The following is a 26,950-nucleotide window of genomic DNA, read 5'->3' as shown; positions in this document are numbered from 1 at the left end:
TATATAGATATATATATATATATATATTATAACTGGTAAAAAATGTTGTTACAACAGAATTCCATCTAATGAAAGGAGCCCATAAAAACGCCAAAATATATATAGTAAGTACCATATTCCAGAGATTGTTGTCTCTCTCCGCAGTCTCTGAAATAAAGCACTTACTTTTCTACATTTTGACGTTTTTTACGGGCTCCTTTCATTATTTTTTTTTATATATATATATATATATATATATATATATATATATATATATATATATTATATATATATACCCACATGTGTTTGTACCCCAGATAATGTAGCAAGAAGCGTGACACAGAAGCCCATTAGGGTGCATTACCTCAGGTTATCTAAATATCCTTTTTTTTTTTCTCTTTCCTCCTCTTTCCCCTTTCTCTCAAGGACCTCCAGAGACTGCCATTACTCCTCCCTCCCTCCCTCCCTCAGCTCCCTACTGCAACCGCCCACCCCACCAGGAGGAGAGAGACAGCGCCGCCCTCGTCGTCGTCATGTCCATATCGGTAGCAACGGTGACGTCATGCAATGGGCGTCAGGAGGCGGGGTTTCGCTCAGTGCAAGGGCTCGGGGGCGTGAGCTTCGTCAAAGCAGGAGGAGGAGGAGGAGGAGGAGGAGGTGGAGGAATGGGTGTCGACGTGGGCGGGGCCAGCGTGATGCAGACCACGCCCCCTCACCACGAGGCCGGTTCCGCTCTGCCCCATAACGGCCTGACCAACCTCAGAACAACAAGCCCGCCGGAGCTGCCGACGCTCGCCCATGACATTCTGACCCCGGAGAACCTCCCCTCCTCCTCCCCGCCCATCTTCTCCCCGCCCGTGCCACCCACGGTGCCCATCTACTCCCCAGTGTCGCCCGAGGGCGGCAAAAACGACACCAACTACTTCTTCCCCTGCGGAGGAGGCGTCGGCGGAGGAGGCGGAATTCCGGGACCAGCGACGGGAGTGCCTCCGGAGGAGGAGGAGGATACTCCTCGGCCACTTCGACGCTCTCCACCACCTGCAGGGCGTCGCCCGAGACGGAGACCATCAAGAGCGCCCTCTGGGGCTCCAGGCACCGCAACCAGAGGTACAACTCGGTGGCTGATTCCGAGGCCGGATCCATCTCAGATTGCACAGAGGGAGAACGATCGCCCACGTTGCAGGTAAGCTGGAATTGCTACGTCTCTCTCTCTCTCTCTCTCTCTCTCTCTCTCTCTCTCTCTCTCTCAGGTATAAGAGGACGGGAATTTTCCTCTTCTTCAGTCGAGTCTTATCTCGAATAAACAGGTTTATCGATATGTTTTTTTTTATCCTCATCAAGTTCCTAGCAACTCGATCTTTTTCGGAGGAAACTGTTTATCCAATTGCCATCAAATTTTGTCTATCTTATTTATTTATTCATTCATTTCCTATCTATATCAACTGGTTTCTAATGCCCTATCAGTATGTTGCATGCGTCTCATTTCAACTGCCCAAAACATTTTGCTTTGTAAGTTATCGCTAAAAAAAAATAAAAAAAAAAAACTGATAAGAACAAACAAATTTATCTTTTAAGAGCTTATGTACAGTGCAACTCGTTATCTGTAGTAGGCTTGTATTTCACCAAGGAGTAAACATCTACTTTTTACTTCCCTTCCTCTTTTTTGTAATTACATTTACTCGAGTGCTGTGATCTATTGAACATCATCGTGATAAAAGCTTTCCCGGTATCCAGCCGCATTCGCTGGTGTTCAAGATTTTAATTTAAGCAGATCAAATTCATTTCACCTAAAAAAACTAACTCAGATCTACACTAGGCTTCTTTGACCTATTTGGGACGAATTTATATTTTTATTTATTTATTTTATCTTTTTAATATTTTTTCTAATTTTTTATTTTTATTTTTTTTGCTACGTCATCATAATCCATTTTGTCAGCATTCAGTGCCAGTCCTTTTGGGCTTCGATGTGAAATATTTTCCGATGTGTTTCAAGGTATATTCGTTAAGTATTCCGTAAGATATTTATATATATATATATCGATAGCCCTAATCTTAAGATGCCACTTCTATGCCAAATCTGGGACAAATTCCAAATGCCATGGTCTTCTAAATCTTGGTCCCAGAACACACATAATTATTTATATATATATATATATATATATATATATATATATATATATATATATATATATAATATATATATATTCCATTCAACATGGTAATATTCCAACTGCATTTCATCTCCTTGATGTAAGACCTACTATTTACAACGTTTGGAACTAGTGGAGGGCCGATCATTCGCAACATTTAATTGCCTACAATATTAAGATCTAATTAAAGTCTTAACGCGGTTTTCTGCCGTGCTAATTAAGCACTTGCACTACGCAATGGGTATTAGTGCAAGAGCACTAAGGACGAGTCCAAGAATTGCAAGTTTAAGCAATTTCGTTTCATTTCCCAAATGGTCTGTTTGTGGTTCACTCATCAAAAAATCTTGACGACTACATAACAACGAATAAAACTGGAGGATTTTCTCATCCTCGACCATGTCACGCTAAAATTTCAAGACGCCTTTGTTTTTAACATACAGAAGTTAAAAGAAATTAACACCGAACGAAATTAATATAAACGCATATCTCAGGCTAAACGTTGAATTCCCTGGTTAAATTATATCATTCCCCCGGTGAATAACTCTGTGGTCATAATGAGAGGGAAAAGTCAAGCAAATCCGCACCCCCCGCCCTCCCCCACCCCCCCCCCCCCCCACCCAATAATTACCCTCGATATTTAGCATATTTCCACTGGCGAATATTTATAACAAGCTAATTTTCGTTTTTTTTTATTTCATAACCACCACCAACACCCCCTCCCCCCAGGGAAAATACAACAATAAAAACCTCTTACGTAATATCTACCATTTTAGCGTTCTTCGAAATGGAAAACAATAATCAAGATAATTCACACTTACATAGGAAATTATAGTTCGTCATCGCTGGAAAATGAAAGCAACGTCTGTCTCTATACAAAAGGATATTATCACTTCAGGCAGGACCGAACACAGTTATCAGTAGGACTTCCCAGGGAGGTGCAGTAAAAGGGCACAGTAAAATCTGTCTCTTGCCGTTGCCAGAGATCAATTTGGAATTTGATCCCGTTTCGATATCCTGATACTTTCAGAATCTACTATGATTCATAGTGCAACTGTTTTGAGGTTTTCCTCCTGTTACACCTTTCAAAATTCCTTAATGTCAATTTCCCATTTCAGCGCTGAATGACCTCGAGGGTCCCAGTCCTTGGCCTAAGTTCTATATTCTATTCTATTCTATATCTTACGCAGTCGAGTTATTTGGACACCGGAGCCGTATAGGTTATCTATACTGAAAAAGTGCGCCTTCATATATCACTAAACCGTGAGCGGCCATTTTTGGAGCATATAAATGGCGCTGTGGAAGAAGACACGGCTATCACAGCAGATAAGGGCAAATGTACCGAGGTGCTTCCTCTCTCTCTCTCTCTCTCTCTCTCTCTCTCTCTCTCTCTCTCTCTCTCTCTCTCTCTCCCCAGCCAGCCTTGACTCCCGTCCTCATCCCAAATGAAACCTTCGAATCCTCCAAATGTCTCGCATTCCGTTTTTCTTGATCAAAAAGTGAAAACGTACTTTCAATAAAGCTCTCACACGAAAAATAAAAGGGGGAGGAAAAGGGGGAGGGGGGGGGGGTCCCGTTCGAGAGGACGGCCGGACTGGGACGCCACGTATCATCATCATTATCAGCGGGGATGCTACTGGTCTAGTTATAGTTCGATGGTGATAATCGTGGCATTCCGATGCGGGCGATTGTCAGCTAACCGACGGACGGAGACACTAAATGCCTTGCAAAAGCTTGCAGCCAGCTTCTCTCTCTCTCTCTCTCTCTCTCTCTCTCTCTCTCTCTGTAGGCTCCAGAGGACCCAGCTAGCGCGTAACAGTGACAGAGAATACCGTTCAGTTCAGACGCCAAGCGAGGAACCAGCTAGCACGTCACGGTAACAGAGTAAACGAAGTGATTGTGAATAGTTTGTGGATCGTTTCATCTGAACTTTGCGGCGTCACACGCTTGTGGTGACAGGAAGCGCATCCTATACTTCATCTCTTTTTTTTGTTAACGCCGAATCAAACAGGACACACAATCAGGCGAGTGCGTAGCAGTTGTCACCTAAGCAAACCTGGAAACGATCTGTTGTCTCTAGAATTGAAAACATCCTTCATCTGTGAGTCAGCGGACGTTTCTTTTTGAAACTTTTTCCTGAAGAAATCAAAAACACAATCGAGGAAGAAACGAAGATGTGCTTATATCGGGCAGCCTTCTGACCATTCTGGAAGATACAGTGTGGGGGATAAAAACAAAAAAAAAGGTGAGGTACCCGTTGTGTGTATAGGGGTTGAGGGGTCAAACATTGTTTACTGTAAGACTTCTTGTGTATAGGTATATGGAGTGACTGGTGCTTAGGAAGGCAACATAAGTAAAGGACTGACGCAGCTAAGACTGCAGTCTTCGTTTTCTTGCAGCTGAAAAATAGTGGCTCTTAAAATATTTTAGTCTCGTCAGTGCCTTGGAAATACTAGTATATACTATGTGAATATAAATTCTGTAGTGCGGGAGAAACGGAATATGCAGTAAGATGTAATGTTATATGGGGTAAATGGAATGTGCTATAAGATTTTAACGTGCAAAGGGTACAACCTGTCGAAATCTAGCCCTGAAAAAAGAGAGCGCGAGGTGGAGATCAAGTATTTGGTGAATAATTATGGTGAATAATTACACGAAGTTAGAACATCCGAGAAACCACGGGATTATCATAGTTTATTTATGGGTTCTCTGACAAAATCGTCATATCCCTGAGGACACCTAACAAAAATATAAATGTGGTATAGGATGCACAGATGAATATATATCTATAATGAATCACTAAGCTCAGTCCATCTATTCTCCAGTCATAATACAGCACATGATAACACCTGGATGATATACAACAAAAAAATAAAAAATTAAATCTACTGTAAATTCACATACACAAATGTGCTTGACTGTGAATGAATGGTTTAGACTCTCCAATCCCGTTCGTGGAAAAAAAAAAATCCCTTTCGTAAAAAAATATAAAAATCCCGTTCGTCAAAAATATATAAAATTCCCGTTCGTAAAAAATAAAATAAAAATCCCGTTCGCAAAAAAAAAAAAAAAAAAAAAAAAGTAAAAATCCTGTTCGTAAAAAAATTCCCGTTCGTGAAAAAAGAAAATCCCGTTCGTAAAATAAAAAATCCCGTTGGTAAAAAAAAAAAAAAAAAATCCCGTTACGTAAAAAAAAAAAAAAAAATAAAAATAAAAAAATCCCTAAAAATAAAAACCGTCGTAAAAAAAAAATCCCGTTTCGTAAAAAATAAAAAATAAAAAAAAAACCCCTCCCCCCGTCCTTAAAAAAAAAAATCCCCGCTCGTTAAAAAAATAAAAATCCTGTTCGTTAAAAAAAAAAAAAAAAATCCGCTCGTTAAAAAATAAAAATCCTGTTCGTTAAAAAAATAAAAATCCTGTTCGTAAAAAAAAAAAAAACCCGCTCGTAAAAAATAAAAATCCTCTTCGTAAAAAAAAAAAAAAAAAAGAAAAAAAAAAAAACTCCCGTCCTTAAAAAAAAAAAAATCCCGTTCCCGTAAAAAGGGGGAAAAAAGAGAAAAAAAGAGAGGGAGAGCGAGAGAGAGAGGAGAGAGAGAAAAAAAAAATCTGTATTTATCCAGGGTTGCATTCTTCGGCCTCAGATCGTGAATATGTGAGTCATCATCGGACCAATCAGCTTCAAGCTGTGGCATCGCTAATCTGAAACACATGACCTCTACTGCCCAATCGCGGGGCCGAGGTCTTAAGTGCACCGTGAACATGGCTCATTCGTTTTTTTTTTTTTTTCGTTTTATTCGTGCGTCTAGGTTAATTCTAAATATTGTTCCGGAAGGTTTATAGTTGATTCAAAGCCTCTAGTCCAGTGGTTTTCAACCGTGTTTAGAATGTCACCCATAGAACCATCTTTTTTCCAAAATTTTCTGCCTTAAATGATACGCAAATAATAATAAAAAAAAAAGAGAGAGAAAAAAAACTTGGTCGCAATTCTCCCTGAAACTCTTAAACTCCAGCCGCGGGGGGGGGGGGGGGGGGGTGGGGGGGGGGGGGGGGGGGGGGGTTGATTCCCTACCGATTGAGTACCACTGCCCCCAAAAAATAACGGTGCAATGCTCAGAGTTAGGTTACGCAAGACTTGGATGTGTATAGATATGCATAGACGTATTTTGATGTTATATATATATGTGTGTATATATATATATATATATATATATATGATATATATATATATATATATATATATATATATATATATAGATTCATAGTGTTTTCATAATTGCCGACGAGAAAAAAGTGCAAAATGCGTTAAAGTCATAATTTGGTCCGCTGGTACGGTGGATAGCGTCGTGGTATGCCGCTCAGATGACGTGGGTTAGCGCCTCTGCCAGGCCGATGATCAGTCACTGCTGCAGTGTTGGGGGGTCTTTAGCGGTGGGAGGTTGGAACCAGCGTTCTTTGGAAGCTTCAATTTCGAGTCAGTGGTCCCTTTGATGGGCTTGTTCCTTGTAAATGTATCTGAGACCTATGAGGTCATTCAGCGTTGAAATCGAAATTGCCAGTTCAAGGTTTGAAAGGTGTAACAGGAGGAAATCCTCAAAGCGGTTGCAATATGAATCAACTGTTAGGAGAGGGTGGAAAGGAAGATGGAAGGAAGAGAATATGAACGGAGGTATAGTAAACTGAATGCAAACGTAGTAGGGGCCGAAGGGGCTCTGCAAAGACGCTTAAATAATGCATACAGTGCACCGCATGAGATGCACTGACGGTACTACCCCCCTACGGGAATTACGAATAAATATTAATAAACGAATGGCAACTAACAATATATTTTTTTAAGAAATCTTAAGTTCATGTACTTATCTTCTTATTGCTAGACCGTGACTCACGTGCCTAAAATGGCAGTGTTATCTTCGCTGTTTTTCCCAGTTTTATCTAAATTTATATACATTTTTATTTACTTTTGTAGTGCTTCCTTTTCACTCCTTCAAGTTTTGTCATCTTTTGATTAACTTCACTTCTGTTTTTCCCAGTTTTATCTAAATTCATAAACATTTCTTCTACTTCTCTACTGCTTCGTCTTCACTCTTTCAAACTTGCTACCCGATGGTTACCGCGATAGTCTTTTTTTTTTTTTTTTTTTTATTTATTTATCATTTTTTTCCTGTGTCTCCTCACCCTTATCGCGACCTCTCGAAACTGGTCAGCTTTTAAGCGTACAATAGCGCGGAATAGACACGATAACCAATGCGCACGATAAGGCCAAGAAAGATAGATTCATTTTGCGGTCAAGTTTCTCATTTCCATTTAGATTTGTACCTTTTAATACATTTGAATTGAAATGAATTGAAATAACATGGGACACCTAGGCCAAGACAGAGAGTTTCTTTTCTTTTTTGCTTTAAAGTTTCTCATTTCCATTCAGATTTGTATTTTTTAATACATTGGAAATGAATTGAATATAGAATTTAGGCAAAGCCCCAAGCACTGGGACCTACGACGTCATTCGGCGTTGAAGCGGAAATGGACAGTAGAATGTTTGAGAGATTGAACAGGAGGAAAACCTCCAAGCAGTTACACCTTGAATCGATATAGGAAAGGGTGGAAAGTAAGATAAATTAAAAGAGAAGATGAATAGAGGTACAGTAAAAGGAACGAAAGCAGTTGCAGCTGAGGGCCGAGGGCACGCTGCAAAGAAGCTTAAGTAATGCTTACAGTGCATCGGATAAGGTGCACTGGCGACACTACACCCCAACGGGGTCTAATATATTAGGGATCTAATATATTAGATGCAGTTCTAATTATTACCAGTAGGAAATACGAGGACAATTCTAAATTTATTTCAAAGTACATTTCTAAGCATTGAACTGCGCATCAATGCACGAAAATATCGATTCCTTTTAAGCACTATTACAGAAGAGGATGGTCCTTTTTTGAAAAAATCCCGCACAGACTGTCAAAATGAACAAATAAAAAACTATATTATTTCTAGTTCCTTTACAAAATTACTTGGATACTAATGCATATTGTACAGTCAAAGCTTTCTCTCTCTCTCTCTCTCTGTCTGTCTTTAAAGAGCGCCTAAAGGAGGGTGACATTTCATTGGTTTTTGAGATGAACTTTTCCTTAGAAATTCCTTAGTCACTAAAAGGTCAATTATTGGTCGTGTGTTTCTTTCTAATTCCTCCGCTGATGTCTGTTGATGTTTGTCGAGTCTCAGTCAGCATTCGAAAGCAAGCCCTTCTCTCTCTCTCTCTCTCTCTCTCTCTCTCTCTCTCTCTCTCTCTAGCTGTTTACTGATAAAAACTAATTACAAACGATCTTGTTCTACCATGAATAAATGTCATAAAAGATCTCTCTCTCTCTCTCTCTCTAGCTGTTTATTGATGAAAACAATATAGGAAAATATTTTGTTCTACCAATGAATAAATGTCATACAGATCTCTCTCTCTCTCTCTCTCTCTCGCTGTTTATTGATAAAAACAATATAGCAAAAGATTTTGTTCTACCAATGAATAAATGCTATACAAGATCTCTCTCTCTCTCTCTCTCTCTCTCTCTCTCTTTGTTTATTGATAAAAACAATATAGCAAAAGATTTTGTTCTACCAATGAATAAATTTTACAAGAAGCCTCTCTCTCTCTCTCTCTCTCTCTCTCTCTCTCTCTCTCTCTCTCTCTCTCGCTGTTTATTGATAAAAACAATATAGCAAAAGATTTTGTTCTACCAATGAATAAATGTTATACAAGATCTCTCTCTCTCTCTCTCTCTCTCTCTCTCTCTCTCTCTCTCTCTCTCTCTCTCTCTCTCTCTGTTTATTGATAAAAACAATATAGCAAAAGATTTTGTTCTACCAATGAATAAATCATACGATCTCTCTCTCTCTCTCTCCTCTCTCTCTCTCTCTCTCTGTTTATTGATAAAAAACAATATAGCAAAAGATTTTGTTCTACCAATGAATAAATCATACAAGTCTTCTTCTTCTCTCTCTCTCTCTCTATCTCCTCTCTCTCTCTCTGTTTTTGATAAAAAACAATATAGCAAAAATTTTGTTCTACCAATGAATAAATTTTACAAGAAGTCTCTCTCTCTCTCTCTCTCTCTCTCTCTCTCTCTCTCTCTCTCTCTCTCTCTTTATTGATAAAAAACAATATAGCAAAAGATTTTGTTCTACCAATGAAAAAATGTCATACAAGATCTCTCTCTCTCTCTCTCTCTCTCTCTCTCTCTCTCTCTTCTCTCTAGCTGCTTACTGATAAAAACAATATAGCAAAAGATTTTGTTCTACCAATGAATAAATGTTATAAAAGAACCCTGAAATAATGGCTAAGCACCAGAGGAGACACAAACAAACAAACACACACACAAACAATTCTCCTAGGATGAACAAACCACTTCCAGACTTAAATTTCTGAAGTCTCAATTCAAGTTCCTTACGAAGGATTCCTTATGAATATTTAAGCAGGAAACAGTTAGTGATAAAGGACGAACATCAAACGAGAAAATACAAAATTGAAGCAAAAATTCCCCCCAAAAATATCGGTCCATCTACAGAACACCAGAGGTCAGCTGTTCGAGATAAACGTCTATGTCGACCTCAGAGGTAGTGACACATATGATATTATCTTATCAGGTCATCCAAGTTTTCAAGTGATTTTTTTTTTGTCTATTAAATAACAAGACTACAAACACGTATACTGTTTGTTCCCATCCTAAAAATGAGGTAATACGGGCTCCTTTCATGAAACGATGCGTTTGCAAAATACTATTGATATGACGTCTATTCAAAATAACCGTGATAGATCAAATATTTGGGATAATGCATATTTTTCAAGTTGTTATTTGACCAGTATACTCCATTTTCCACTGAGTAACTGTGATATATCAAATTGATTCAATTGTTATTTGACAGGTACTCCATTTTACACCTGCCGAATATATTCTGATAAAAAAAATTTCTCTCACTTTCTATAAATATTTTCTTAAAAGAAACGAACAAAAAAGTTGGGGGGGGGAGAGAGAGAGTTGGGGTCTCTCTCTCTCTCTCCTCTCTCTCTCTCTCTCTCTCTCTCTCTCTCTCTCTGCTAGTAGGATCGTTCAAGGTCCTACATATACACACACACAATTATATAATTATATATATATATATATATATATATATATATATATATCTAAAGTGACCTTGGAATTGCTTCAACGGTGTCAGATCGAGTTGAAATTGGTCCTCGTTTGGAGGTTATTAAATGGCACGGAAATGGCCAAGGTCTATGGGCCTTCAAAATGGCAAACTCTGTATCCTCGCTACGTATAAACAGGGATTTCAGATTCACTGGGAAAGGAGCTAGTGATTAAATTCTCTCTCTCTCTCTCTCTCTCTCTCTCACTAGTTGTTTATTGATAAAATCAACATTGCAAAAGATTTTGTCCTACTAATGAATAAATGTCTTAAAAGATCTCTCTCTCTCTCTCTCTCTCTCTCTCTCTCTCTCTCTCTCTCTCTCTCTCTCTTTATACGTTAATGCACTGACATGGATGAACGATAAATTAATAAATAAAAAGTTACGCAACGATAGTTACTGCACACAGTCAGTTGATGGTATGTGTCTCAATAAAAATACACTAGATTCTGAACATTGTTGTAGAAGGGTCCCCCTTAGGAGGGGTAATGCCGTCAGTGCACCCCATGCGGTGCACTGTAGGCATCACTTAAGGTTCTTCTCTACAGCATCTCTTCGGCCCCTAGCTGCAACCCCTTTCATTCCTTTTACTGTAGCTCCGTTCGTATTCTCTCTATTCCACCCTACTTTCAACCCTCTCCTAACAATTGATTCATAGTGCAACTGCTTTGAGGTTTTCCTCCTATTGTACCTTTCAAACCTTTTAGATATCAATTTCCATTTCAGCGCTGAATGACCTCATAGGTCACAGCGATTTGTCTGGGGTTTAACTCCTATATTCTATTACATAGGAGTCACACTTCGTTCATTTCTGATAGACCTAAAACCTATTTAGTTAAAAATGGCGGACGTAGTAATCGATAGGTTTGAAGTCAATAAACAATGGATTTTGATGAAAACAAAGACTCGACTCTTATGCAAATGAACAGTTCATAGTTTCTTGGGCGCTGTATTCTTATGAAAAAGGACGCAGGATGTATTCTAACATTAATGGCTTCGTCCATAACCTTGCATTTGTCCTGTGTTTTGATCTGATATTTTCATTACGAATACAACGAAATATAATTAGACCAAAACACAGGACATACACAAAGCTATAGACGATGATATTTCTTTGGGGTATATCCTTCATCCTTCTTCGTCAAGATACAATGTCTTAAGACAATGTGAACTCTCACGATACAATGTCCAGGACAATGTGAACTATCAAGATACAATGTCCCAAGACAATGTGTACTATCAAGATACAATGCCCAAGACAATGTGAACAAGATACAATGCCCAAGACAATGTGAACAAGATACAATGTCCAAGACAATGTGAACAAGATACATTGTCCAAGACAATGTGAACAAGATACAATGTCCAAGACAATGTGAACTCTCAAGATACAATGCCCCAAGACAATGTGAACAAGATATAATGTCCAAGACAATGTGAACTGTACATTCGTACAAGAGTAATGCCTTTCACGTCAAAAACAATGAGCAAAACAATTACACTCTCATCTCGTCAGACATAAAGAAATAAATTCAAGAAATCAAAACAGTGAGTCCAACTTATTATGTTCTCACGCTTCTACGTGATAACCTGGGCTGCTTTCCACAGGGTCTTAAGAGAACCGGCCTTCGTTTCTTCCCTAAGAACATCTTGGCTGAACCTTTATCAGCAAAAGATTATCTCGGGTGATTAGCGGGAGACCTGTGATACCGAACTTCGCAAATGGTCAGCAGCCGTTCGAACAAAACTTTCAGAGATTGGCTTGACTCTCTGTTTCTTCGGCGATGTGCGTCGACTTTCAATTTTCAAAAGTTCACGCTAGAAATACTCTTAAAACATTATTATTTGCGTCTGGAAATGAATATTCCTAATATCAGATGCACTTAGCATTTTTAAAATATAGCTTAAATGATACGAATGAATGCTGTGCATTCCGGAACACAAGTAGTTTAAGAAGTCTTACCATTGAAGAGTTACGAACACTAGAAATAATTCCATGAATTATATTAGTTATTGATAAACGACCCTACAAAATGAGTCGACAGATATCGGGATGGTGATAAAATGGTTACGATAATACTTCACCTAATGTTTTATCCATATAAGTGTACGTATATATATTCGCATTAGTAAGATTTTACACAGCTGATATGAACGTTCAAACAGCCTCCACATTCCAGTATACACAAGGGACATAGCCACACCAAAACCCAACTTTATAAACAAATAAGATTAGCAGACAACCGGACAATCAATCTGACTGTGCTGGTCCCTAGTAGGTCAATTAAGCTAAATATTATCCAAATCCAGCATGTCTATGACTCAGGGTGAGGTCAAGGTCGCGTGAGGGGAGTGAGGCGTTGAGGGGTTGATAAGGGGTCCCACGGACACAGTACTTGGGTGCAAATCCAGCGGGTCTCGTGAGCTATATTTTCCCTGCCATAAACACGCCCCTGCTAAATAACCCGGGACTGTTGGAGGATAAGCATTTAGGGCTATAACCCCAGATCTCATCTTCATAAGGGAGATCCTATACAAGCGACAGTAACTATATATATATATACATATGTATACATATGAAGATAAAAGGCCCATAAAACAGTATTTTAACGTTGCAACCATATAATATTTCAAGCATTTCCTTCCTTCTGAGCTCGAAATATATGGTTGCAACGTTAAAATAGTGTTTTATGGGCCTTTTATCTTCATATTATATTGTTGTGTTAAAGTAAAAAGATTCATGATACATACATACATACAGACTACAGTATATATATATATATATTATATATATATATATGTATATAATATATGTATATATAGACCTTATATATATATATATATATATCTATATGTATATTATATATATGTATATATAGACCTATATAGATATATATATATTAGATATATATATATATATAAATATATATAATATTCTATATATAAATATATATATATATCTATACAAATATAATAAAAATATATTATATATATATATATATTATATATATATATATATATAATTTAACATACACACATATCCTTAAATACACGGTAGAAGGGTGAGTGAAAAACTGGGGGACTTAGAACAAGTACTTTCGTAGTATCTTCTACATTTTCAACGTGAACTTGAAAATGTAGAATATACTACGAAAGTAATGGTTCCAAATCCCCAGTTTTACACTCACCTTTCTACCGTGTATTTAAGGATATTCCCAAATACGTGTTCTTTCGTGCTACAATGGATATATATGTATGTATAAACATTTCCGTTTTTTCGTCTGCATTTTCTATAGCACTTTTCTAGTATAAAGCAGATTCGGCTAAAAGCGTGAAAAAAACCAAAAACGAAATATAAATTAATTCTGAGGACATGTTGAAAAACAATGTACTTCTGTCTATACATACACACTCATACATACATCCATATAGGTAATGGCTTTATTTTCATACCATTTACGTATATGCATACGCGTATTCATATACTGAAATGGAATACTTATATTTTACCCGTAGGGGGTTAATGCCGTCAGTGCTTGTCACGCGGTGCACCGTAGACATTACTGAAGGTCCTTCGAAGCGTTCCTTCGTCCTTTCTTTTAACTGTACCTCCGTTCATATTCTCTTTCTTCCAACTGACTTTCCACCCTTCGTAGGTCTCTCTCTCTCTCTCTCTCTCTCTCTCTCTCTCTCTCCTTCCAGGAATTAATATGTCCTCTCTCTCTCTCTCTCTCTCTCTCTCTCTCTCTCTCCTGTAGTTCCTCACTGGACGAATGGGTTGCGTGCTCGCCTATCAATCTGGTAGCCGGAACCAGATAATTAACTTGTGGTGATTAGAAATTCACGTCTCGATATAATGTGGTTCGGATCCCACAATAAGCTGTAGGTCCTGTTTCTAGGTACAATTAGTTCCTAGCCAGGGTTGGAGATTTTTTTTTAAATAAAAAAAACAGTGATGTATTTTATTTTGTTTTATTCATTTGGTTTTTTTTATGTTAGATGTTTTTTCAATCCTTTTTTTCCTTTAAAATATATTTTATGACGGAATTACTATTGATTTATCTTTTAGGTTTCCAATCCTGGCCAAAAGTACGTATGTACTTGCAATTTTTTTTATATCAAAATAAATAGATGCTGCAAGTTTTTATCAACCTCCAAACCATATTTTTAACTTTATTTGCTTTCAGATTAAAAGAAATTAAAAATTTACAAACAAATTTAAAAATCATAATTTTTTAATGAAAAAAATAATGATTTAATCACTTAGATTAAATCAATTTTATTCAATAATTTGCCAACCCTGTTCCGAAAAAAATAAATGATTTAATCACTTCATTAAATCAATTTGATTTAATAATTGTCAACGCTGTTCCGAAAAAAATTTATGATTTAATCACTTCATTAAATCAATTGATTTAATAATTGTCAACGCTGTTCCGAAAAAATGAATGATTTATAATCATTTCATATAAATCATGATATTTTTAAATGAAAAAATGAATGATTTAATCACTTAGATTAAATCAATTTTATTTAATAATTTGCCAACCATGTTCCGAAAAAATTAAATGATTTAATCGCTTCATTAAATCAATTTGATTTAATAATTGTCAACGCTGTTCCGAAAAAATTAAATGATTTAATCACTACATTAAATCAATTTGATTTAATCATTGTCAACGCTGTTCGTAGCCACGTAGAAATGTCTATAATCCTTCGGGCCAGCCCTTAGGAGATGAGCTGTTCGTCAGCTCTCAGTGTCTCTGGTCAGACTGAGATCGATTGAATTCGCGCCTCTTCTTTTCCTTCAGGACTACGCCCCAGAGCTGGATCGCGAGAACGGCGTGACGGGAGGGCGTGGCCAGCCCTTGGAGATGTTCAACATGGACTTCCACCATTATGAAACGACGAAGTGAGTGTTCATTTTCCGCTTCTATGTTCCCATTACGCCCATTTTGTATCGCTTGCTATTGCATTAATATTCACTGCCTATTGTTTGTGAATGATGTGATGTGTCCGAATTATCGATGAGAGAGAGAGAGAGAGAGAGAGAGAGAGAGAGAGACGAGAGAAATATTTTGTTGATCGTGGAAATGAATTTTATGTATGGAACAAACAGAGAGAGAGAGAGAGAGGAGAGAGAGAGAGAGAGAAAAAAAAATATTTTGTTGATCGTGAATGAATTTATGTATGGAACAAACAGAGAGAGAGAGAGAGAGAGAGAGAGAGAGAGAGAGAGAGAGAGAGAGAGAGAGAGAGAGCATTATTATTATTCACTGTCTCATGTGTGAATGAATGTGAAGTTTCCGAATTCTCGATGAAGAGAGAGAGAGAGAGAGAGAGAGAGAGAGAGAGAGAGAGAGAGAGAGAGCATTATTATTATTCACTGTCTCCTGTGTGAATGATGTGTCCGAAGTTCTTGGTGGAGAGAGAGAGAGAGAGAGAGAGAGAGAGAGAGAGAGAGAGAGAGAGAGAGAGAGACTTCCTTTTGCCATTTCATGAAACTCGCCTGGGCCATTCTAACAATGGTCGACACGAAACCGAGCTCTTCAAGAGCAAAAATTGCATTCGTGATGATTTTACCGTTGGGAGAAGGACAGGATTCGAAACTTGCCATTAACGTTTTTATTTTACTTTTAAAGTAATCGGTTACCTACTTAACCTAACCTAACTTAACCTCTGTTTTGTTCTTACATGACCTTACTTTAGTCTGTTGGGGATAGTGACTAACTAGTGAGATATGACGCATAATGCGCAAAAATAATAAATACATATGACCACACACCAGTTGGGATTAGGGCCGTCAGAGCACCTCACGCGGCGCACTGTAGGCTCTACTTAAAAGCCCCCTTCCACACGAGGGGAAATGCAAGTTGGATGGCGATCACGCGGTGGGTTGGTCCAAAATCATAGGATCGCCTGCCCGTGCGACTACTGCCTGCCTTTCGGACAGTTTCATCTGGTAACACTGTAATTAAAAGCGAGAGAATGCCGGGCAAATCAGAGTGCCCGTCGTGTCTTTGCCCCTCGTGTAGAAAGGGGCATGCCTTATGCCCCCTAGCTGCAACCCCTTACGTTCCCCTTCACCGTGCAGTAAGAGTGGATGATTAAGACGCCGTATATTCTCTCTCACATATTTTGCACGAAATTTGACACCATCGCTGTTGTGGTTGGGTCATCCGGTTGAGAGACTCGGATTCAACCCAAAATGAATGAGGCAAAGAACTCCATTTTTCCTGTCGTGTCCACATCTTCCTGTCGTGCTAAACATGACTGCGCTGGACAGCTGGTGCTGCCCGCTCTACTTCTTCTTGGAACCAGTGCGCAGTGAATCGCGCATGATCGCTTTGCCAGAAGTGAAGGCGAATTCTAGAAAAACACATTGTCAAGAAAGAAGTGATGCAGAAGTTAAACTTGGGGAGTTTTGTGTGTGTGTGTTCAGTGTATTCGCCCAAACCGTTTTGTGGTTCAAGTTTACTCATAAATAACAGAAGAAGAAGAAGAAGAAGAAGAAGAAGAAGAAAAAGAGAGAGAGAGAGAGAGAGACTGGTGATCGTTACTACGGCACGTAGACAGAATATGATGGAAGATTATGATAAACTTCTCCATACCAATACTTCCTTTGTTCAGAACGTACCAGTATAATAAAGTGAAAAAAAAAGGATGCATAACACATGATGACAACAAAACTAACAAAGTACAGTGCACTTAATAGCTACAAGGCTATAATTAACATGTTATTATAAGGCTGATAATTACCATATTTCCTGCGAGAGAAAACTACGCTAAGGAAGCAGCTGTGTTATACGTCTGTGTTAACTTTCCTGACATGTCACGGGGAGAGGCAATCGAGTTTTCTGTACAGAATAAATGCTGCATGAAACTCTCATCCGCAGCACATGAAACTTTCAGCCACGGCCCGGTGGTGGCCTGTGTTGTTGGCACACTCTCTTAACCATTAATGGTTAGGAGGTTTTCCTCCTGTTACACCTTTCAAACCTCTCTACACTCAATTTCCCACTCAGAGCTGAATGACCTCCTAGGTCCCAGCGCTTGGCCGTTGGCCTAAATTTTACGTTCCATACCGAAGTCAGTTTCAGAAAGCACGATTTTTTTTTTTTTTTTTTTTCGTCAGGGAAGGAATTTTATATCAGTTCACCTCGACATAATACACTCGATTTACTTGGTTTAGTTATATCCTAAAGCTATCGATTAATTTCAAACTTGATTTTCGCATCCAAATACTACCATCCTATGGACGGATTATTATTATTATTATTATTATTATTATTATCTTATTATTATTATATTTATTATGATAAATGGCAGAATTCGCGATTATCTTATATTTTATCTTTTCTATTTTTCTCATCACTCGCTTTTCTGGCTCAGCGATATTTCTCAATAACTGGCCAATATTCACATTGGGAGAAATCTAAATAATGTAGGATGTGTTACTTTATTTAGACCAGGAATTTCCTGTCAATACTGGTATTACCAGTATATTGGTGTACCTGGACCTGAGATCCACCATTCCTGTCTACCAAAATACTGGTCTGGTAATACCAGTATTGACACAAAATCCTGTTCTAAATAAAATATCACATTCAGCATTATTTAGATATCTCCCAAAATTAATACTGGTCAATTATTAAGAAGTATGGCTGAGCCAGAGAAGCGAGTAATAAGAAAAATAGAAAAGATAATATAAATAAGATTAATTCGCTGAATTCTGCCATTTTCTTCTACAGAATTTGTTTAAAAGAGGGTCCTCTTCCAAAATATTATCATTATTATTATTATTATTCAGAAGATGAGCCCTATTCATACGGAACAAGCCCACCAAAGGGGCCACTGACCTGAAATTCTTGAAGCTTCCAAAGAATATTTAGGTGTTCAGTAGGTCGAAGTAAGAGGAGGTCAAGGGAAATACAGAAAGAGATCTCGCTTATTTAAAAAAATGAATTAAGTTAATAAATAGATAAAGAATAAAGAGTCTTAAGGTTCTGGAGAAAACGGGAAGTGTCGTGCAAGACGAAAACGAGGAAGCGAATGTTAGTGAAAAAAAAATGGCCGTGACATATGGCAGAAAGGGGGGCGTGTCTGTATTGCCACTCCGACCTCTCGAGTTTACATTTGGGTGAAGGAAAACTGTCATATATATATAATATATATATATATATATATATATATATATATATATATATATATAAATATATATATATATATATATATATATATATATATAATATATATATATAGAGAGAGAGAGAGAAGAGAGAGAGAGAGAGAGAGAGAGAACAGGTGTGAGTTACCTTTTCCAGTTTAAAATGTTCAGTCATTCGTAAAACCCTCCAAATCTTAAGAACATAATTGAGTACTATCTTAGGTACCTCAATGGTGCATTCACTGACCAGTCAACTAAATGACGTGATACGTGGCCACAAAAAAAAAATAATAAATAAATAAATAAATAAAAAATTAAATAAAAGCCAGGCAGGATTAGATTATCTTGACAATTCGATACAAGAAACCTCTCTCATGCACACATTAACATTAGTGCTTGTGCATTACGCAGTATGGATAGAATCCTTTACGATCATGCAAACGATGGAGGCGTATACATACGCGAAACTCAAAGAGAGAGAGAGAGAGAGCTATTTCAGATATGCTCCCTAGAACCGCATTTTCACCACCTTTTATACACATAGTAGCGCAGGTCTTGCAATGGAGGAAGAACATCCACGGTCATGTCAGGGTACACGTATATTCAGAAATGAATCTCTTAGAGAAAGGCTGAAAAGGGGCTCTCTCTCTCTCTCTCTCTCTCTCTCCAGAGGCGATGATGAGCGCGAACCTCAACGTAGCCGAGGGGAGTCGAACAGCTTCCCGAAAGCGCTCTCTCTCTCTCTCTCTCTCCACCCAGAGGCGATGAGCGCGAACCTCAACGTCGTCAGGCAAACCACTGAAACGACACTGCCTTCATCTCCACACCAGACATCGTTGTTACAAGTCGTCTCCCTCGGATTAATCTGTAATTCAATGGATAGCGTATCACGACTCTGATTGCTAGTATCTCCTTTGTGAACCACCACGCCTTGGGGAGCATTCCCTCGTTAATCATGTGTTTGGGTGCCAGCAGCAGCAGTAGCAGCAGACACAGACTTTGTATCTCTCATCTGTATCACACTTAGTGTATCACACCTTCTATCGGTGAGATGAAATGTTCGCACCGGTAGAGCGGATACGAGGTCAGGCTGATTGTACGCATGTTGATGGATTTGGATTGTTTCCCTGTTTTGTGCGTCTTATATATACTATGTGTGTGTGTGTGTGTTTTTATCACACAAACATTTAAACGGCAAATGTCGTTTAGTATCCAATTCGTGTCTCTTCGTGAAAATCATCGAAGGAGAAGTGATGAATGGCTTGATGCTCGAGAGATTCGAACACCCGACAGTAATCTCCAACCACTTCCAGTTGACGTTCAATAGCATTCTGCTAACCCTACATATATATATATATATATATATATATATATATATATATATATATATATATTTACACAGTGGTTCTGGACTTCGAATGCAAGTCGTTGGAGGGTACTGTTGGGTGTCCGAATCACTTGGGTATCAATCCATTATCTATCTATCTATATATATATCATACATACATACACACACACACACACACACACATATATATACTATAATATATATATATACATGTATGTATAAATGAATCACGAAAGTTTGGAACGTGATAAATGCATAAATAAAGGTATAAGCCACGAAGGAAAGATAAACAACGGAGTAGCTGCAGGATCTTTCGATTCCATGTCCTTTACTTAACAGACAGTCTGTCTGCTAAGTAAAGGACATCGAGTCGAAAGATCTTGTAGCTACTCCGTTGTTTATCTTTCCTTCGTGCTTTATACCTTTATTTATATATCTGTATATGTATATATATAGTATAGGTCTGTGTTTGTTTAATCAAACACAAGACAATGAAAAGTTGAAAAGGCACTGCTTACGAACAGTCAGGTAACTGACGATGTAAGGCAATTGGTGAATTTAGGCGACCAGGCAGTTAAGAAAAAAAAAAATAAATAAATACACTCTCCCGTGCCAGACAAGGATCTCTTCAGTTCAAACACTGATAGGAACGAGGATCAGAGGGAACAGGGAGCTTGCAATTACCAATGGCATCAGAATTTTGGGAAAAAAATGACTGATTTAAAAGATTACTAAGACAATCACTACGGATCACAAAAGAGATATGGAAACAGACAGCATACTGATTTAGAGGAACACTCATGGAATCAGACTGAGGAGAAAAATGGAAAAATTCAAAAGACTACTGGACTAAGATGACCCACTAAGGATCACAAAGAGATATGGCATACTGCTGAACCCTAAAGCCCTTTAAGAAACGGCCACCATACTGAAAATCAGGTGAATAGGTAAGGGTTTCTGGAGGGCGTGAGGAAGCAAGAAGCGGCCCTCAGACACTGAGGAGGCGAGCAAGTCTGTCTGTCTGAGACCCGGAAGGAGCCCAGGAAGAACGAACGCATCTGAGATTTTAGATGCCTGGATGGAATGATGGTCATTGCAGGCGACGCCAGATCACTTCAAGTCAAAGTTTGCGATAAGGAATATGGAATTTAGGCCAAAGGCCAAACGCCGGGACCTGTGAGGTCATTCAGCGCTGAAAAGAAAAATGAGAGTAAAATGTTACAGAGGAGTAACAGGAGGAAAACCTCAACTCAGTTGCACTCTGAGACAATTGTTAGAGAGGTTGGATAGTCAAATGGAAGAAAGAGAATATGAACGGAGGTACAGTAAACGGAACGAAAGGGGTTGCAGTTAGGAGCCGAGGGTAAGCTGCAAAGATGAAGTAATGCCTACAGTGCACCACTGACGGCACTAACCCCTTATGGGAAAGTTTATGAATTTAAGGAGTTCGTCGAAAATTCAAGCGTTGAATGATATTAGCCCATTTATTTTTTTCTAAATTGCCATCATCTTCGACGATGAGATTAACTTATCAGCATCACCCACACACCAGAGTTGGCATAGGTTTGCTTAGGCAAGACTTTAATGTCGTCGAACACAAGAACTGAAATTAAAATGCAGCGTTTCTAAATTATAAGAGTAACTGTTTTACCTTCTGCTCATCAATCTATCTATCTATAATAATAAAATCCGAGTGGATCTTTCTAGTTTGTCCGCCCCGGGTGGGGGCGGGGTAGGTAGGGAATTGGGAGGGTAGGGGAAACATGACACATCCACCCTCCTCTGTAAACCTGTTTATCCAACCTGGGTGGGAGCGTGGTAGGTTGAGGGATCGGGAGGATAGGGGAGCATGATACATCCACCCACCTCTCGCAAACCTGTTGGTCCGACCAGGTGGGCATAGTAGGTAGGGGAACAGGAGTAAAGGGGGAGACATCCACCCACCTTCTGCAAACCTGTTTGTCCACCCGGGTAGTGGGGTAGGTAGTGGAACGGGAGGATACGGGGGACATGACGGGCAGGGCCGGGTTCCAGCGCAGCGTAGCGCGCGCCATCAAGCTCGTTTAGAATAAAAACGATCGTTTATGAAACTGACGAACATTGTATACAGCAGAGAAAACAAATAAAACACAATTCAAAGCATTTTATACTGAAGAGAAATACCCAAGAAAATTGTTGGTGAAGGCGAGAATTATCATATAAAATAAAATTACTGGGTGCTATTACAATTGCAATAAATGCATTTGAGTTGAATGTAGAACTTAGGCCAAAGGCCGACCGCTGGGACCTACGAGGTCAGTCTGTGCTGAAATGGAAATTGACAGTGAAATGTTTGAAAGGTGTGAGAGGAAAACCTCAAAGCAGTTGCACTTTGAATCAAGTGTTAGGAGAGGAAGATGAAAGAAAGAGAATATGAAAGGGAGGTACAGTAAAAGGAACGAAAGTGGTTGCAGCAAAGAACCTTAAGTAATGCCTACAGAGAACCGCATGAGGTCCACTGACGACACTAAACCCCCTACGGGGATGACTGTAGTTGTACATTAATACGGCAAGAGAATTGATTACGATATACAGGAGAGTAATTAGCCGAAACTATAACAAGGGCATTTATTGGGAAGTGTCATTGGGGTATGGAATAAACATCGCTGGGGATAATAACAATCGGTGCGGGCGATTGCGGTGAAGAGATGGAGATAAGATAACGTTTGTTCTCCAAGATCGAGTCTCAGAAAGGAAAAGGGAAAGGAATATTAAGGGGTCTCTCTCTCTCTCTCTCTCTCTCTCTCTCTCTCTCTCTCTCTCTCTCTCTCTCCTTGTTTGTATATATTTACATACATTTATGCATACATAGATACAAACGCAAACACACATGAATATGCGTGTATATATAGTGTGTGTGTGTGTGTGCATAAATAATGAATTTACATACTTGTATATACACATGAAATATATGTATATATGCATAGATATTTGCACATATACACACACACATATATATATATATATATATATATATATATATATATATATATATATAGTATATTATATATATATATATATATATATAATGAATATACATACATATATATACATAAATTATATGTACATATGCATAGATATTTGCACATAAACATACATATAGTATATATATACATATATACACTATAATGTTTATATATATACTTGTGTGTCGATACAAGCATATATCTGCAGAATAGCAAATGAGAGCTACTAAGCAAAAGTATACATATGAGAGAGAGAGAGAGAGAGAGAGAGAGAGAGAGAGAGATTTAGTGACAGGATGTTGAATTATCAACCGGTGTAGCATATTGAACGAATCACACATTATTTTTCCCCGTTTCCTGACGTCGATACTTTTGACATTCTAAAAGTAATACGTTAAAGCTTTTTATGAAATAACGTGTGTGTATATATGATATACATATATGTAGTATATGTATATATACTACATATATGTAGTATATATACATATATATATATATATATATATATATATATATATATATATATACTATCATATATATAGATATATATATATAGATATATATATATATATCATAATAGTATATATAGCTATATATATATATATAATATAATTATATATACACATAACCATATAATATTTCCTCAAACCAAAACCGTAAGACATCGAAATATAAAATTTTGTATTCAAATTGAGGAATTTTATAACCTATTTTTTATTCTTCACCAATTGTCCTATTTTCAACCATTTATTTTTTAAATATCTAACAAAACCGTAATTCATCGAAATATAAAATACTATATTCGAACTGAAGGATTTTATAACCATTTTTTTGTTTGTTTTTTATTATTCATCAATTGTCCTATTTTTAACCGATATATTTCAATAATTTTTGAAACAAAATCTGTCAATGGTAAGAGATCAAATTTCCCAAAATTATTGATTTCAATTTGGAATATCTTTTTGAATTTTCATGTTCCATTCGTTCGCCTATTATCATGCAATAATGATGAAAAAAAAAGGATAAAATACCAATACTTACGACACAAATGAAGAACTGAAGAACAGATAGATAATAAAAAAAAATATTAACAACTCCATGAAAAAAACAGAAATACCGTAAAAATGAATCACAATGAAAAAAAATTATGATAAGGCATTTCTGTCTCTCAGCGAGAAATGTCATCCACCAGCCACTTCAGAGAGAGAGAGAGAGAGAGAGAGAGAGAGAGAGAGAGAGAGAGAGAGAGAGAGAGAGATCAAACTACTTATTTCGTAAACAAAGTTCTTTCATTTTGGAGGCGATAAGCGAAATGTTCGAGTGTTTTTCTTAGTGTTTTACAGAGATAGGCGGATTAGTAGTTACATCAGCATACACTCTATAAATACATAAGGGATCTACACCTCCTGCTTCTGTATGTTGCTATAGGCATATTATATGCCCAGTATACGCTTTCGATCCGTCCATTTTTATATCAACTATAAACGTCAATTGACGGTTCGATGCGTTTCATATTACGTTCTTCGTTTTACTTTCATTTTTATAGAACAAGAATTAAGTTTAATACCAGCGACTGATTTTTATTATACCAAATTTAAGTTTTATACCAGCGACTGATTTTTATCATACCGAATTTAAGTTTTATACCAGCGACTGATTTTTATTATACCGAATTTAAGTTTTATACCAGCGACTGAGTATTATAATACAGAATTAAGTTTATACCAGCGACTGATTTTTATTATACCGAATTTAAGTTTTATACCAGCGACTGATTTTTATCATACCGAATTAAGTTTAATACCAGTGATTGAGTTTTATAATATAGAATTATGTTGGAGTACAATTCTATTTCTTAAATCAAACAATCCCTCTGCGACACACCGAGGGAAATATTAATTATTATTAATTGTATGAAAAAATTTAATCAGAAAACTATCTAAGTTTTTTTTAGCACGTATGAACAAAAAAATGCAACATGCAATAAGTTCACATAAAAATACATGAGACAAACAGGGCTCGGATTTTTGAAATATTTTTTGCTTAAAATGTATCGTTTTCTTGTTATACAAACAACAGGAGGACATGGTTTGGTATAGGAAAATTTAGAGACTATATCAAAGATGACTAATTCACAGGTACAGCTTCTACAAGAAAAAAAAAAAGTCTAATCCATATAGTTTCGCTCGGGAATCAGTTGATATATAATCAACTGACAAAGTTTTATTATTATTATTATTATTATTATTATTATTATTATTATTATTATTATTATTATTTTGGAAAACTCTCTATCACAAGATTTTATACAATGTTCTAAGGGGTCCACAAAATAATAAAAATTTTCAATGTTCGTTTCTGATATATAAACACTTTATCAAAGCTTTCGAAAGCTTTTATAAAGTGTCTATAAATCATATACGAACTTTTAACATTTTCATTATTGTGGACCCCTTAGAACATTATTATTATTATTATTATTATTATTATTATTATTATTATTATTATTATTATTATTATTCATATGGAACAAGAAGCCCACCAAAGGGGCCACTGACTTGAAATTCTTGAAACTTCCAAGGAATATTAAGGTGTTCATTGGGAAGAAGTAAGAGGAAGTAAAGGGAAATACAGAAAAAATTATAAAAAAATTAGTAAATAGAGAAAAATGTATTAAAATGCAAGGAGAATAGTATTCTGGTTTTGAATGATGTAGTAACGATCTCTCCTTATTCCGCGCCATCAAATGGGGAATGAGAGAGAGAGAGAGAGAGAGAGAGAGAGAGAGAGAGAGAGAGAGAGAGAATTTCAAGTCAGTGGCCCTTTTGGTGGGATTGTTCCATGTGGATGTGGCTAATCTTCTGAATAATAATAATAATAATAATAATAATAATAATAATAAGAAGAAGAAGAAGAAGAAGAAGAAGAAGAAGGATTCATGATCTGATCTCCAGCTTACTCAGGACACATTCTAAAATCTATGGTCAAATAGTGTTCAGTAAAAGAACACTATAGAGATGGCTATTTGTCTGACCATCTGCACTTTTTCTGTCCGCCCTCAGATCTTGAAAAACTACTGGGGTTAGAGGGCTGCAAATTGGTACGTTGATCATCAACCCTCCCATCATCAAACGTACCAAATTGTAGCCCTCTAGCCTCAGTAGTTTTTATGTTATTCACTTTTTTAAACTACTGAGGCTAGAGGGCTGCAAATTGCTAGGCTGATCATCCACCCATCCATCATCAAACATACCAAATTGCAGCCCTCTAGCCTCAGTAGTTTATTTTTCATTTGATCTAAGGTTAAAGTTAGCCATAATCGTGCGTCTAGCCCCACTGTAGGTGCCAGCAACACAAGGCCACCACCGGGCCGTGGCAGAAAATTTCAGGGACAGCGGATGAGAGATTCGTAAGCATTTTACGCTGTACAGAAAACTCGGTTTTCGCCGAATTATTTGACACGTTTTTAATATTGGAATTACATTCTGTGGAATCTTTTAGGAGCTACTTCTTTTGAAACGTATCAATAACAACATATTCCACTAATGAGGTTAGGATTGAATCACCTTCGATTATCGAGGGTAATCATAAAATCAAGGTAGCAGAGATAGCGGGAGCGAGAGAGGGGACAGATAAGAAGGAAGCTTATCGCTACTTAGACGCCCCTCGTTTCGATAACAAGCTCACATGTGTATGTATACTGCCTCCTTTAAAATGATGCTGTTTCTGTTCAATCCACGATTCCAGTTACCGGAGTTCGATTTTGGAAGGCGTAGACACGAGCATATTTTTTAAAAGCAAGATCGGCTACGTCAGCATTTCATTAACGACTTAAACATCAACGTGGAAAGAAATGTATAATAATAATAATAATAATAATAATAATAATAATAATAATAATAATAATAATAATAATAGGGTGGTTTTATAGTGTGGGGTTCCGGGTTACATCCTGCCTCCTCCTCATTATTATTATTATTATTATTATTATTATTATTATTATTATTATTATTATTATTATTATTATTCATAAGGAACAAGCTCACCAAAGGGGCCACTGTCTTGAAATTCTTTAAGCTTCCTAAAACGATTAAGGTGATCATTAGGAAGAAGCAAGAGGAAGCAAAGGGAAA

At 37.3% G+C, this 26,950-nt stretch overlaps 1 protein-coding gene across 1 annotated transcript in view; it reads left to right on the top strand.

The window, feature by feature from the left end:
- The first annotated feature begins 442 nt into the window (after window positions 1–442).
- LOC135203550 (mucin-19-like) overlaps window positions 443–26,950 on the top strand; it is a 65,542-nt gene continuing 39,034 nt past the window's right edge. Inside the window, exons 1-3 of the mRNA XM_064233285.1 lie at window positions 443–921; window positions 975–1,162; window positions 15,109–15,209. Of these exons, the coding sequence (XP_064089355.1) occupies window positions 513–921; window positions 975–1,162; window positions 15,109–15,209 (698 nt within the window). The 5' untranslated portion in view covers window positions 443–512. The remainder of the gene's footprint in view (window positions 922–974; window positions 1,163–15,108; window positions 15,210–26,950) is intronic.

The sequence above is a fragment of the Macrobrachium nipponense genome, chromosome 36, assembly GCF_015104395.2.
Source record: "Macrobrachium nipponense isolate FS-2020 chromosome 36, ASM1510439v2, whole genome shotgun sequence".
Classification (NCBI taxonomy): Eukaryota; Metazoa; Arthropoda; class Malacostraca; order Decapoda; family Palaemonidae; genus Macrobrachium; species Macrobrachium nipponense.
This window is presented reverse-complemented; position numbering and strand designations above follow the sequence as displayed.